The following is a 12,668-nucleotide window of genomic DNA, read 5'->3' as shown; positions in this document are numbered from 1 at the left end:
CTTATCGGGGAGGGAGCTCCGGGGGAGGATTCTGGGTAACTGCTTCATGAAGGCCTCCACCTGCAGACACAACCAGAGCTGAGACACCAGGACACACGCGTCCACTTCCTGTCTGCAGCACCAGCGGGGACATACCGCCGGACGCAGCGCCGAAGACGAGGACGAGGAGGAGGACGGAGGAGGAGGAGCAGGAGGAGCGTCCAGACCGGAAGACTTGGAGGACGGCTTCTCTCCGGGAGACGGCTTCACGGAGGACAGAGAGGACGAGGACGAGGAGCTGGACGAGTCCGCAGGCTCCTTCTGGAGACAGACAGGGGACAGGGATGCTTCAGAGACGCTTCGGCCAATCACAGAGCAGAGAGATACTTCGACCAATCACAGAGCAGAGAGATACTTCGACCAATCACAGAGCAGAGAGATACTTCGGCCAATCACAGAGCAGAGAGATACTTCGACCAATCACAGAGCAGAGAGATACTTCGGCCAATCACAGAGCAGAGACACCCACCTTCTGATCAGCAGCATTGTCTCCGTCCACTTTAGAAACCACTGGAGCCTTCTTGATGACCTTATGAGTTTTAGCCGGACCTCCTTCTCTCACACACACACACACACACACACACACACACACACACACACACACACACACACACACACACACACACACACACACACGATTGTAGAAGGTGGAAAACTGATCAGTTCAATCTGCAACAGAGACTCCGTGAAGAACTAGACTGTATATGAAGGTGGGCGGGGCTAACGCGGCATCCCCCACAACATTGGCTGTATATAAAAGTGGGCGGGGCTAACACGGCGTCCCTCACAGCGTTGTCATTGGCTGTATGTAAAGGTAGGCGGAGCTAACATGACGTCCCCCACAGTGTCCTGAAGCGTCCAGCAGGACGCCTCCATACTGAACTCTGTAGACCAGGTGTAACGTGATTGGTCCAGCCTGTCACATGACCGCATCACGTGGACAGAGGAGGAGCTGTCATTGGCTGATTGGTGCTGAACTTTAACCCCTGAAATCAAATCAACAGATGACTGATGTGAAAATCAGAGTCTGGTCCAGAAGAACCTGAGCCAGAGACCAGGACCTGGTCTGGGACCGGGAGCCTGCTGGGGAGGTGTGGTGGGGGGACTCAGGTTCTTTCCCAAGCCAACATCATCGCCCCCTGCTGGAATCTCCCTGGAATCACAGCTTTACTGATTGGAGTCATGTTTCACTGGTGGAGGCTGGCGTGTGGTGACCACACACACACACACACACACACACACACACACACACACACACACACACACAAAGACACAAAGACACACACACACACAGACACACACACACACAGACACAAAGACACACACACACACAGACACAAAGACACACACACACACACAAAGACACAAAGACACACACACACACAGACACACACACACACAGACACAAAGACACACACACACACAGACACAAAGACACACACACACACACAGACACAAAGACACAAAGACACACACACACACACACAGACACAAAGACACACACACACACACACACACACACACACACACACACACACACCTGCGAGGGCGGCGGACGCCACCAGCTCGGCCTGGCTGCAGCGGGGGTTGACGATGTGCTCCTGGATCAGGTAGCGAGCGATCTCCACCACCGTGTCGAAGGAGCGCTTCAGGATCTTCTGCGCCCAATCACAGATCAGCTCGCACGCCGCCTCCGTCACTTCCTGTTTGTAGGTCTGCACCAGCTCGGTGAGCTCGGCCTGGACCGGCGGGGACCGGCGGGGACACCCAGACACACGGAGACAGGAGTGACCAACTGGCAGGACCGGCACCAGGACCGGCACCAGGACCGGCACCAGGACCGGCACCAGGACCGGCACCAGGACCGGCACCAGGACTAACACGCTAGCAGCCACTCTAGCAGCCATGCTAGCGGCCATGCTAGCGGCCATGCTAGCGGCGGGACGTACCGGGTCGCTCTTCAGGTCCAGGTTGGGCAGCAGAGGCATGTTGAGCACCGTCTTCCTCCGGATCCCGCTGTAGCAGTACGTATGAGGCGGCCTGTCAGGGAATCAAACCGGCGACCCTCACGCTCAGTGCAACACACACACGCTGGCAGTGAAGGATATTTGGACTGTCCTCGTCCTCCCAGACGTCGGGCCTTGATGTTGGGGAAGATGTCCCGGATGATCTTCCCGAAGTTCGCCGCGCTCAGAGGACGATGCTGCAGGTTCTCACAGTACCTCCTGCAGAGACAGAGACAGGGTGTGTGTGTGTGTGTGTGTGTGTGTGTGTGTGTGTGTGTGTGTGTGTGTGTGTGTGTGTGTGTGTGTGTGTGTGTGTGTGTGTGTACCTGTACGTCTCGTACACGTCCTGTTTGGGCAGACATGTGTCTGAATGTTCCTCTAAGTGACTCCGGATCCAGTTACAGGTGTGAAGCTGGTCTGCTGTATTGAAGGAGGTGGAGTCTCCACTGCTGCACACACACACACACACACACACACACACACACACACACACACACACACACACACAAAAGAGAACAGCAGATGCTGCATCAGTGACCAGCCTGTTCTCCACGTCGCTGTTGGAGGTCCTCCGGTCTCTAGAACCTTCGGCGCTCCACCTCTCTGTCCGGCAGACAGAAACATTTCCAGCATTTCCTCTTTTATTTTGAAGGGCTATGCAAGGGGGTGTGGCTACTGAAGTGACATCATTCATCCACACAGATCAAACTGGCTCCAGTGTCACCTGAACGAAGGTGAGCAGGGCGCTACCGGCGGTGCCGCTCACCGCTTCCACCGCTAACGGTGGTTCTCACAGCGGCAGTGGCGGCGTACACACCGGTGGCGGCGGCGGCGTACACACCGGTGGCGGCGGCGGCGTACACACCGGTGGCGGCGGCGGCGTACACCGGTGGCGGCGGTGGCGTACACACCGGCAGCGGCGGCGGCAGCGGCGGCGGCGCTCACCTCTTGTCCCCGGCGCTGGGCCCGGACGGCAGCTGCAGGTACAGGTACAGCTTGTCGTTGTCGGAGAAGCTCTGGACGTCTTGCTGCAGAAACAGAAGCGGAGCGGAGATGAAGGCTGAGCGCCGCCCCCTGCAGGCAGAGGAGCGGCGCTGCAGCAGGACTCACCAGGATCTGATCCACTTTGGTCTGAACGTTCTTCCTGAAAGACAAACAGAACCGGGTCACCTCCGGGTCAGGGTTCAGTCCAGGGTCACTCCAGGTCAGTCCAGACCTGTTTGTCCATGTTTTCAGATATCAGCCATTTATTTTTGGTTCAGGTCAGTCAGTCGCTGGTCAGTCGCCAGTCAGTCGCTGGTCAGTCGCCAGTCAGTCGCCGGTCAGGCGTCCGTCAGTCGCTGGTCAGTCGCCAGTCAGTCGCCGGTCAGGCGTCCGTCAGTCGCTGGTCAGTCGCCAGTCAGTCGCCGGTCAGGCGTCCGTCAGTCGCCGGTCAGGCGTCCGTCAGTCGCCGGTCAGGCGTCCGTCAGTCGCCGGTCAGGCGTCCGTCAGGCGTTTCTTACGAGATGTTGCTCTTCAGTTTGCTCAGCAGCATGCTCGGCTCCGTCTCGCCCTCCGCCGCCTCCAGACCGCCGTCGGTCCGCCGGCAGGCGTCGGCCCGCGAGTACCGCTGGTCCTCCGACATGTGGACCCACTAACCGGCGCTGAGAGACACCATCTGGGGGGGGACACCGGGAAGCACACCGTCACGTTTACAGCCCAGACACAAACATCCAAACCAGACACACACAACCTCACACTGACCACAGACAGACGAGACACAACAACCGACAGACGAGATACAACAACCAGACAAGACACGACAACAACCACACAGACACAACCTCAGCGAAAAAAAGCACACCATAGCAACACAAAGAGAAAACTACACAACTGATGAACAACACCTGGATCCAGCGGAACCGGGGAGTTCTGGGTTCCAGATCAGCTGATCTGAATCAGTGAGATCTACTCTGAAAGGCTCCGCCCACAGTGCAGCATCAACCACAACCGTCAACAGACAGCGTCAGTTTGGACCAGTCGCCATGGCAACGGGGAAGCGGAGGGAATGTTTTTGTAAAGCAGTGGGAGAAGGGAGAACAGCATCTCCAACCCTGCAGAGGACCCTGTAGAGAACCCTGTAGAGAACCCTGTAGAGAACCCTGTAGAGGACCCTGTAGAGAACCCTGTAGAGAACCCTGTAGAGGACCCTGTAGAGAACCCTGTAGAGGACCCTGTAGAGGACCCTGTAGAGAACCCTGTAGAGAACCCTGTAGAGAACCCTGTAGAGGACCCTGTAGAGAACCCTGTAGAGGACCCTGTAGAGAACCCTGTAGAGAACCCTGCAGAGGACCCTGCAGAGAACCCTGTAGAGGACCCTGTAGAGAACCCTGTAGAGAACCCTGTAGAGGACCCTGTAGAGAACCCTGTAGAGAACCCTGTAGAGGACCCTGTAGAGAACCCTGTAGAGAACCCTGTAGAGAACCCTGTAGAGAACCCTGTAGAGAACCCTGCAGAGGACCCTGCAGAGAACCCTGTAGAGGACCCTGCAGAGAACCCTGCAGAGAACCCTGCAGAGGACCCTGTAGAGAACCCTGTAGAGAACCCTGTAGAGGACCCTGTAGAGAACCCTGTAGAGAACCCTGTAGAGAACCCTGTAGAGAACCCTGTAGAGAACCCTGTAGAGGACCCTGTAGAGAACCCTGCAGAGAACCCTGTAGAGGACCCTGTAGAGAACCCTGTAGAGAACCCTGTAGAGAACCCTGTAGAGAACCCTGTAGAGAACCCTGTAGAGGACCCTGTAGAGAACCCTGCAGAGAACCCTGTAGAGAACCCTGTAGAGAACCCTGTAGAGAACCCTGCAGAGAACCCTGTAGAGGACCCTGTAGAGAACCCTGTAGAGAACCCTGTAGAGAACCCTGTAGAGAACCCTGTAGAGAACCCTGTAGAGGACCCTGTAGAGAACCCTGTAGAGAACCCTGTAGAGAACCCTGTAGAGAACCCTGTGTCGAGTTGGGAGAACCAAACTCCACTCCGATCAGGAACGCTGCTGCGTCACTCTGAGCAGGACACGTCTCACCTCCTGACCGACAGGTTATCTAACCTCTCTGTTAACCAGGTCAGAGTTACCCTCTTCCTCTGTTAACCAGGTCAGAGTTACCCTCTTCCTCTGTTAACCAGGTCACAGTTACCCTCTTCCTCTGTTAACCAGGTCACAGTTACCCTCTTCCTCTGTTAACCAGGTCAGAGTTACCCTCTTCCTCTGTTAACCAGGTCACAGTTACCCTCTTCTTCTGGTTGAGTTTGCTTCAACTTAACAGTTTTCACTAAACCTGCCTGGTAAAACGGAAGCCTGATAAACAGTTAAACAGACTAAACAGGTAAACAGTTAAACAGTTAAACAGTTAAACAGTTAAACAGATAAACAGGTAAACAGGTAAACAGATAAACAGGTAAACAGGTAAACAGTTAAACAGATAAACAGATAAACAGGTAAACAGTTAAACAGATAAACAGATAAACAGTTAAACAGATAAACAGGTAAACAGATAAACAGGTAAACAGTTAAACAGATAAACAGGTAAACAGTTAAACAGGTAAACAGATAAACAGGTAAACAGGTAAACCCTGCTGAAGGCAGGCGCTCCTGCAGAGGAAATAAACAAAACAACACAAAGCAATAAAAAGACACAAGAACCAAAAAATACCAAGCTTCTGCAAATTTACACAAAAACATGAAAACTGACACAAACAAGAACACGCGCACATGCACGCACGCACACGCACACACATAAACGAGCGTGGACACCCGGACCAGCGAGAGGCCCCGCGGAGAGGCTGCCGGGAGCTCCGGAGGTCGGAGCCCGGTCCTGACGCACCCGGAGCGGGAGGAGGCAGCGGGAGGCCAGCGCTGGGGCCCCCTCCCGGCCCCCTCCCGGCCCCCTCCCGGCCCCCTCCCGGTCAGGTGTGTTTCCAGCGCCGGTGGTCATGTGCTGCTGTTCTCTCTCTCACACACACACACACACACACACACACACACACACACACACACACGGAACCGACATGTCACCGCAGCTAGCTGCTAACCTCCACCCCAGCTGTGTCACCCTGCCCCCGGCACCCCGTCCGGCCGGCGGCCGCCCCGCGCCCCGCGCCGGCCCCCGGCGGCCCCCGGTGCCCGCTGAGCGGACAGCTGTCACTCGGACTCCCGCTTCGAGCTTCCGCCGAGCCTGACAGCCGAGCTAACTAGCTTAGCTACATGCTAGCAGCTAGCAGACACCCAAACAGCCCGCGAACACGTTTCTGCGCGCTCTGCGCGATTTCTGAATAATTCCCGAGCAGCGCCGATGAAATGTGAGATTAACGTGTGAGCGGTCAGGCGAGTCTTATCCAAGGATTTATTTTTAAAAAAGAAAAGGAAAATACCTGAGCCAAGATACAGCAAAAATCCCCTTTCAGATTTTTTTGTGATTGGACGACTTTGTTATGTCTGCCTGACTACAAAGGCAAGCTCTTTTCTGATTTGCTGGCTCCAGAAATTCTACCAGGATACCAAACGCTGGTGTTTTTTAATTGGCTGAACCAAATAATTTTTCTGACAGAGAATTTTCTGATTGGATGTGTTTTCCTGGTCTGCCCAGTGACAAAACGGATGAATTTATCTTAAGAAATCTGCCTAGCAACAGCGAGCCGCTCACACTGTTGACTTTTGTCTCGGAATTTGGCATTGTTTTCCTCAGAATTACGAGTTTGTTTGGAAATAAAACACTTTTAACTTAACATTAACTGTTACAAAACATAAGTTAATTCTTCCTTTTGCTCCTCATTCATAACTGCAAACTTCTGTTTTGTATTAAATGTTCAGGGTTTTTAGTTAATGAATGAAATAAATTTAATTTAAAATTTAATTCAAGCAAGAATTGAGTCTTTACATGAAAAGTGATCGATTGTTGTGCTGTGAAGACTCAGAGACCTCAGTGAAAACAGATCGTCAGTCACGCTCCTCTGCACACTGGATTGTTGATGATGATCAGATCGTTCAGACGCTGAGGCGTAGACGGCGGGGTTACGGCGAGGTCACGGCAGGGTCACAGAGAGGTCACATTAGCCAGCAGCGAGCAGCAGGAGACACCTGGACACCACAGCAGGAGGCTCAGCCAGGTGACGGCTACGTCAGAGAAAATGTGTCGAGGACCTAAGAAGCCTCTCAACTTCCTGACCCAAGAGGTCTCAGCTGTGACCTGTGACCTTTAGGAGATGAGCCCGTAAGGAACAGAACGGTGATCTGGAGCGGAGGGCGCAGGGCGGGTGACCGTGGAGCTGGGTGGAGTTGCAGGTGGAGAACTCTGTCACATGGCAGCATCGGGCCTCCACCAGGCAGGGCAGCGAGACGCCGGCGGTCGTCCAACAGGAAGGACTCCCACAGCGCCTCCCGGCCAATAAACTCCTCACTGAACGGAGTGTTTATGGGCGACGCCGCTGAGCAGCGACGGTTCCCTGGAGGGACGAAGCAGCTGCAGCGCTGGACGAAGACGTGGACTCTGAGGACTGGACAGAGACGGAGACGCAGCAGAGGAGAAGCCCGCTGTGGAACGCTTCAGTCAGCAAACACAGACGTGACGGCCAGAGATCCACAGACCAGAGAGGACTGGGTTCCACAGGATAACCCCATCACCTCAACAGAACGGCCAGGAAGCTCCAAAACACTGAAATCAGGGATTTCACTGCTGGTGGGGCCCCTCAGGGCTCCCTGCTGGGCCCTCGGGGATTTCACTGCTGGTGGGGCCCCTCAGGGCTCCCTGCTGGGCCCTCGGGGATTTCACTGCTGGTGGGGCCCCTCAGGGCTCCCTGCTGGGCCCTCAGGGATTTCACTGGGAAACTGGAAATGGAAATTGAAGTGAGGGTCACAGAGTCGGGTGGAGCTCAGGGGGGCACAGACTGAGTTAAGGTCTGCGGTTCAAAGACAGACCAGAGGTTCAGTGATGCCTTGCTCTCTGGTCTGGAGCACACAGATGATTTCAAACCTCAGTTATTACAAAATTCACATTACACCTGTTTAAAGTCCTGAAGTGGACTGGGACCAGGACCAAGACTGGGACTGAGACTGCGATCAGGACCAGGAGCAGGACCTGGACCAGGACCAGGATTGGGACTGGGACCAGGACCGAAACCTCTGTCGGAGACGCCTCCCTCATGACTGCAGTCAGTGTGTATCTTCAGACGGTGACCCCGTCAGCGTGGGGATGACCTTTGACCTGGTCTCAGCTGTACGTTGGTCCAGACGTGAAGGGCGTCTTTCTGAGCAGCTCTCTGTGTCTCCGGGACTTTCAGTCCTCTGGGTCTGATGAAAGCCTCATTCTGCTCCAAACTCCGGACAGCCGGCGGGTTTTTCTCCTCTGGATCAGAATCCTCTGCTAATGAGGCTCCATTCTGATGACGTAATGTTCCAAGATGGCGGCCAGCGGTCCGCGGTTCGGTCGTACGGAGACGGTTCATTTAGCGCCATTTTTAGAAAAATTGGATGAAATGAAACGAGCAGATCGACGGGAGCAGAACAACCAAAGTTAATCCAGAAAGAAAGACGAGAAAACTCTGTTTACTTCCTGTAGACGTCTCTACGTCACGACCGCCCCGTCCAATCAGAACGCTGCACAGACCCCGCGGGAGAGAAGAGTTAATCCCTCCTTTTAGCCATAAAAACACCGAGATCAGGATCAGCATCCTGAATTACTGAATTCAGAATAAACCAATTCTGAATTAAAGGACCTATATCATGCAAAATCCACTTTTTTAAGGTTTTCAGCATCCCACAAAGTTGAATTCCCTTAAAAACCACCTCCAAAAGGTTATTTGCCTTCATCCAGCATGTCTGAGTGATCTCTTCAGTCTGCTGCTCTCTACAGCAGCCCCTCCCTTCAGGTAGACCACCGCTCATTTGAAACTCTTCCAACCTCAGTACGTCACAAAAGTTGAACTCCTCCCACCACTCCCCCCCCCCCCCCCCCCCTGCAGACAACAGCCCACTGTCCTCTGACCAGCAGCAGCTGATTCACAATTCACATTATCCCCCCCCCCCCCCCACAGGCCCTCGGCAATCAGCGTTGCCACTTTTTGTATCTTCGATTACGGAGATAAACTTTAACCATCGTCTGAAAGCAACAATCAAGCAAGAGCAAGAGTCTGGAGGGTCTGGAGGGTCTGGAGGGTCTGGAGGGTCTGGAGGGTCTGAAGGGTCTGGAGGGTCTGGAGGGTCTGAAGGGTCTGGAGGGTCTGAAGGGTCTGGAGGGTCTGAAGGGTCTGAAGGGTCTGGAGGGTCTGAAGGGTCTGAAGGGTCTGGAGGGTCTGGAGGGTCTGAAGGGTCTGAAGGGTCTGAAGGGTCTGGAGGGTCTGGAGGGTCTGAAGGGTCTGGAGGGTCTGAAGGGTCTGGAGGGTCTGGAGGGTCTGAAGGGTCTGGAGGGTCTGGAGGGTCTGGAGGGTCTGAAGGGTCTGGAGGGTCTGGAGGGTCTGGAGGGTCTGGAGGGTCTGAAGGGTCTGAAGGGTCTGGAGGGTCTGGAGGGTCTGAAGGGTCTGAAGGGTCTGGAGGGTCTGGAGGGTCTGAAGGGTCTGGAGGGTCTGAAGGGTCTGGAGGGTCTGGAGGGTCTGGAGGGTCTGGAGGGTCTGAAGGGTCTGAAGGGTCTGGAGGGTCTGGAGGGTCTGAAGGGTCTGGAGGGTCTGGAGGGTCTGGAGGGTCTGAAGGGTCTGGAGGGTCTGGAGGGTCTGAAGGGTCTGAAGGGTCTGAAGGGTCTGGAGGGTCTGGAGGGTCTGGAGGGTCTGGAGGGTCTGAAGGGTCTGAAGGGTCTGGAGGGTCTGAAGGGTCTGGAGGGTCTGGAGGGTCTGAAGGGTCTGAAGGGTCTGGAGGGTCTGGAGGGTCTGGAGGGTCTGGAGGGTCTGGAGGGTCTGGAGGGTCTGCGCTTGCTGAGTTTCTAACAGGAAAAGACGTTTTGGCGTGTCTTTGTGTGTAGAGAAGCTAAAGCTAAAGAGCTAAAGCTAACCCTTAGAGACGCTAACATAGCGTTGATTGGTTGAAGTAGCTGTCAGTCAAAGTCCACAGGGGGAGAGGCGGGATCTTCAGTGAAACTGAGCGTTTTCTCTTCCGGGTTTCAGAATTAACCTCCGAAAATCCTTTATTTAACACAAAATGACTTTTCCTTAGCGCCAGAAATAAACTATTACCATGTTAATGCCAATCATTGGGTTTGGACGAGCTAAAAAAGCAGGATACAGCCCCTTTAAAAACACCCTGAACCACAGTCAGTGAGCGCCACCTTCACCTGCAGGTCCCGGAGCAGACACCTGTAAAAGGTGTTTCCAATAACCTGGTTACCTTGTTAAAAGAATACTCTGAAGATTTTGGACCCACGCCCTATCCCTATCATTGACAAAGTGAGATAAGCTCATAAATACCTTTTTTGTGTTTGTGCATCCAGCCGCTGGCTCCCAGCTGTTAGCATCGTAGTTAGCTTAGCTCAGCTGCTGGAGGTGAAGAGGAGACAGAGCCGGACTGATGAAAGTGGACAAAATCCTCCTTCCAGTGGTCCAGGGGACGGCGTATTAGCACGGGAAGTAAATCCCAATGGTTGTAAAACTTTTTAAAAGACGTGTTTTCTTTTCAATCCCTTAAAATAACGTTCTGATACACAGAGCTGCGCATGGCAGAGCTCTGGAAGGAAATACCGGAGCACAGCGGCTGAGTCTGTGGCTTCTACTGCTGTTATCGAAAGCGCCGGTCAGCTTCAGCCAATAGGCTTCGAGCTTCCGCCTTGTCCTGCTGTCAGTCAGCGTGTGGAGCAGCCAGAGAGCACGTCGCTCGCCCAGCAGGGGAGAGTTAGCTCTGCAGCAGATATATCCACCGTCTGCTGAACATCCACCGGAAACAGCTCAACATGGAGGATGCTGCAGGACTGGAGGCTCTCATCTTCACCCCACAGATAATAGCGTGCACAATTAAAGGGGCGTGGCTTGGTCGCTCATGAAAGCAGAGGGGGGGGGGGACCTGAGACTTTGGGTTAAAAAAACCTCTCTCTGTCAAAACTCTGGACACGAGCTCTAAGCTAACAGCAGTAAGCTGGTCTAAACATGGACACATTTGTTTTTAAACGCCGCCGGACGGTCCGTCTTGTTGATGAACAGTTTGTCCTGCTTCTCACGGTTTTCGAGGAACTTTTCCGGGTCACAAAATTCATGTCTGACCAGCTCCAATCTCCCGCTCTTGAGCTTTCGTCCACAACAGACTCATCAGAGTCAGTCAGAGCGACATTATCAGACCAACGTGCAGAAGAGTGGTAGAGTGAGATTCAGGACGGAGAGCGGACCTGAGCTCCTGTGGTTTTTGACTCCAGTCAGAAAAACTGGAGGATTGTTCTTCTGTGAAAATCAGCCTGGTGGTATGGAGTGAAACTAATGCCAAAACCTCACCAACACAACAAATGTGTTTTATTCACAGCCAGTGATTCACAGACAAACTCAGTGTGTTTTGCAAAAGCAAAATGTCGTTCACAACTAATGCACTTCGGTTTGTTCATCAAAAAAACGTTCCACAAAATAAAAAAATACATAACTGCACTTACATTAAAATATCTTTCAACATTCATTATTTTTTTCAGAGTACAAAAAACAATTGTGCAGGTTGGAGAAACAATTGGCTCCCCGCCGTCACGTGACTTTTGGCAGTAATTTTGCAGCTTCCTGATTCGCATCCGCAGGACTCAGGATTTATTCACAGCAGCCAGGGTGTAATTTGCAGGCCACAACAGGAGGTGGCGCTGTTGAAGCCGTTTAAGGCAGAGCACCCCCCACCATGGCCAGGACCACAGAGTCGGTCAGTCGCCCCAGTGCAACGCGCCCCGAGCAGCCAGCAGCTGAGTCTGTGGTCATTGTTGATGAAAGTAAATGATCTTCGTGGCTTCGTGTCATTTTGGTCGCTGCCGGAGCTAACCCGTGTAGCGGTGTCAGCAGTGTTAGCTGGCTGCTAGCGTTAGCCACGCTAGCTCGCACTCTCTCTTTCCTCCACTAACTTGAATTTCTATGATAGTTGTCCTCACTCAGAGGAGACTGACTTTGAGAGCACACTGTAACTGACCTCATGGTAAAAGTCATAATGTTCGTGTGTGTTTTTCAGGAGAGCTGCTGATGAAGTGATGAAACTCATCCAGACTGAAGCTGTCGTTACATCTCCACACACGGAGGAGAAAGCTGCGGATAACAGAATCCAACAGAGACAAAGGAGACGGGAGGTCGTGACGGCAGTTACTGCAGCTGCTGCACCTGCAGCTCACACACCTGATGGTTATCAGGCTCCACAGCAGGACGACGCTGTGGAGAGTGAGCAGTGTGTCCGGTGTGAACGTATGAATGGTGACATTAAGTCCATGTGCTGACATGAACCGCTTGTTTTGTTTATCTTGATTATATGTGACCAACTTCTGTTTTTCTGTAAATAAAACTGATGGCTAACAGTCTTCCTCTGCTTCATGCTGATATTTATCCTGAACATTTCATCATGTCCAGGACAGGTAAACCTCCTCAGCTGTTCCTGCTCACATGGTGACAAAAACAGCCTCTACTGTAATGAGTTAATAAGACTCTGAAAATAAATACTGTAGCTCC

At 53.2% G+C, this 12,668-nt stretch overlaps 1 protein-coding gene across 5 annotated transcripts in view; it reads right to left on the bottom strand.

Moving 5' to 3' along the window:
• Window positions 1–6,520, bottom strand: part of rfx5 (regulatory factor X, 5) — a 7,720-nt gene extending 1,200 nt beyond the window's left edge. The window contains exons 1-11 of one of the 5 annotated variants that reach the window (XM_030120516.1): window positions 6,450–6,520; window positions 3,548–3,702; window positions 3,156–3,189; window positions 2,991–3,073; window positions 2,372–2,494; window positions 2,148–2,264; window positions 1,989–2,067; window positions 1,580–1,778; window positions 509–591; window positions 136–300; window positions 1–60 (exon numbers count right to left, since the gene is read on the bottom strand). The exon at window positions 1–60 is cut by the window's left edge and continues 1,200 nt beyond it. In XM_030120516.1, the coding sequence (XP_029976376.1) occupies window positions 1–60; window positions 136–300; window positions 509–591; window positions 1,580–1,778; window positions 1,989–2,067; window positions 2,148–2,264; window positions 2,372–2,494; window positions 2,991–3,073; window positions 3,156–3,189; window positions 3,548–3,669 (1,065 nt within the window). In that variant the 5' untranslated portion in view covers window positions 3,670–3,702; window positions 6,450–6,520. Of the gene's footprint in view, window positions 61–135; window positions 301–508; window positions 592–1,579; window positions 1,779–1,988; window positions 2,068–2,147; window positions 2,265–2,371; window positions 2,495–2,990; window positions 3,074–3,155; window positions 3,190–3,547; window positions 3,703–5,814; window positions 5,878–5,902; window positions 5,922–6,110; window positions 6,377–6,449 lie in introns of those variants that run through there. The other 4 variants (XM_030120521.1, XM_030120517.1, XM_030120520.1 and 1 more) reach the window with 4 other exon arrangements.
• Window positions 6,521–12,668: the final 6,148 nt, after the last annotated feature.

Source organism: Salarias fasciatus, chromosome 22 (genome assembly GCF_902148845.1).
Source record: "Salarias fasciatus chromosome 22, fSalaFa1.1, whole genome shotgun sequence".
Lineage (NCBI taxonomy): Eukaryota > Metazoa > Chordata > Actinopteri > Blenniiformes > Blenniidae > Salarias > Salarias fasciatus.
This window is presented reverse-complemented; position numbering and strand designations above follow the sequence as displayed.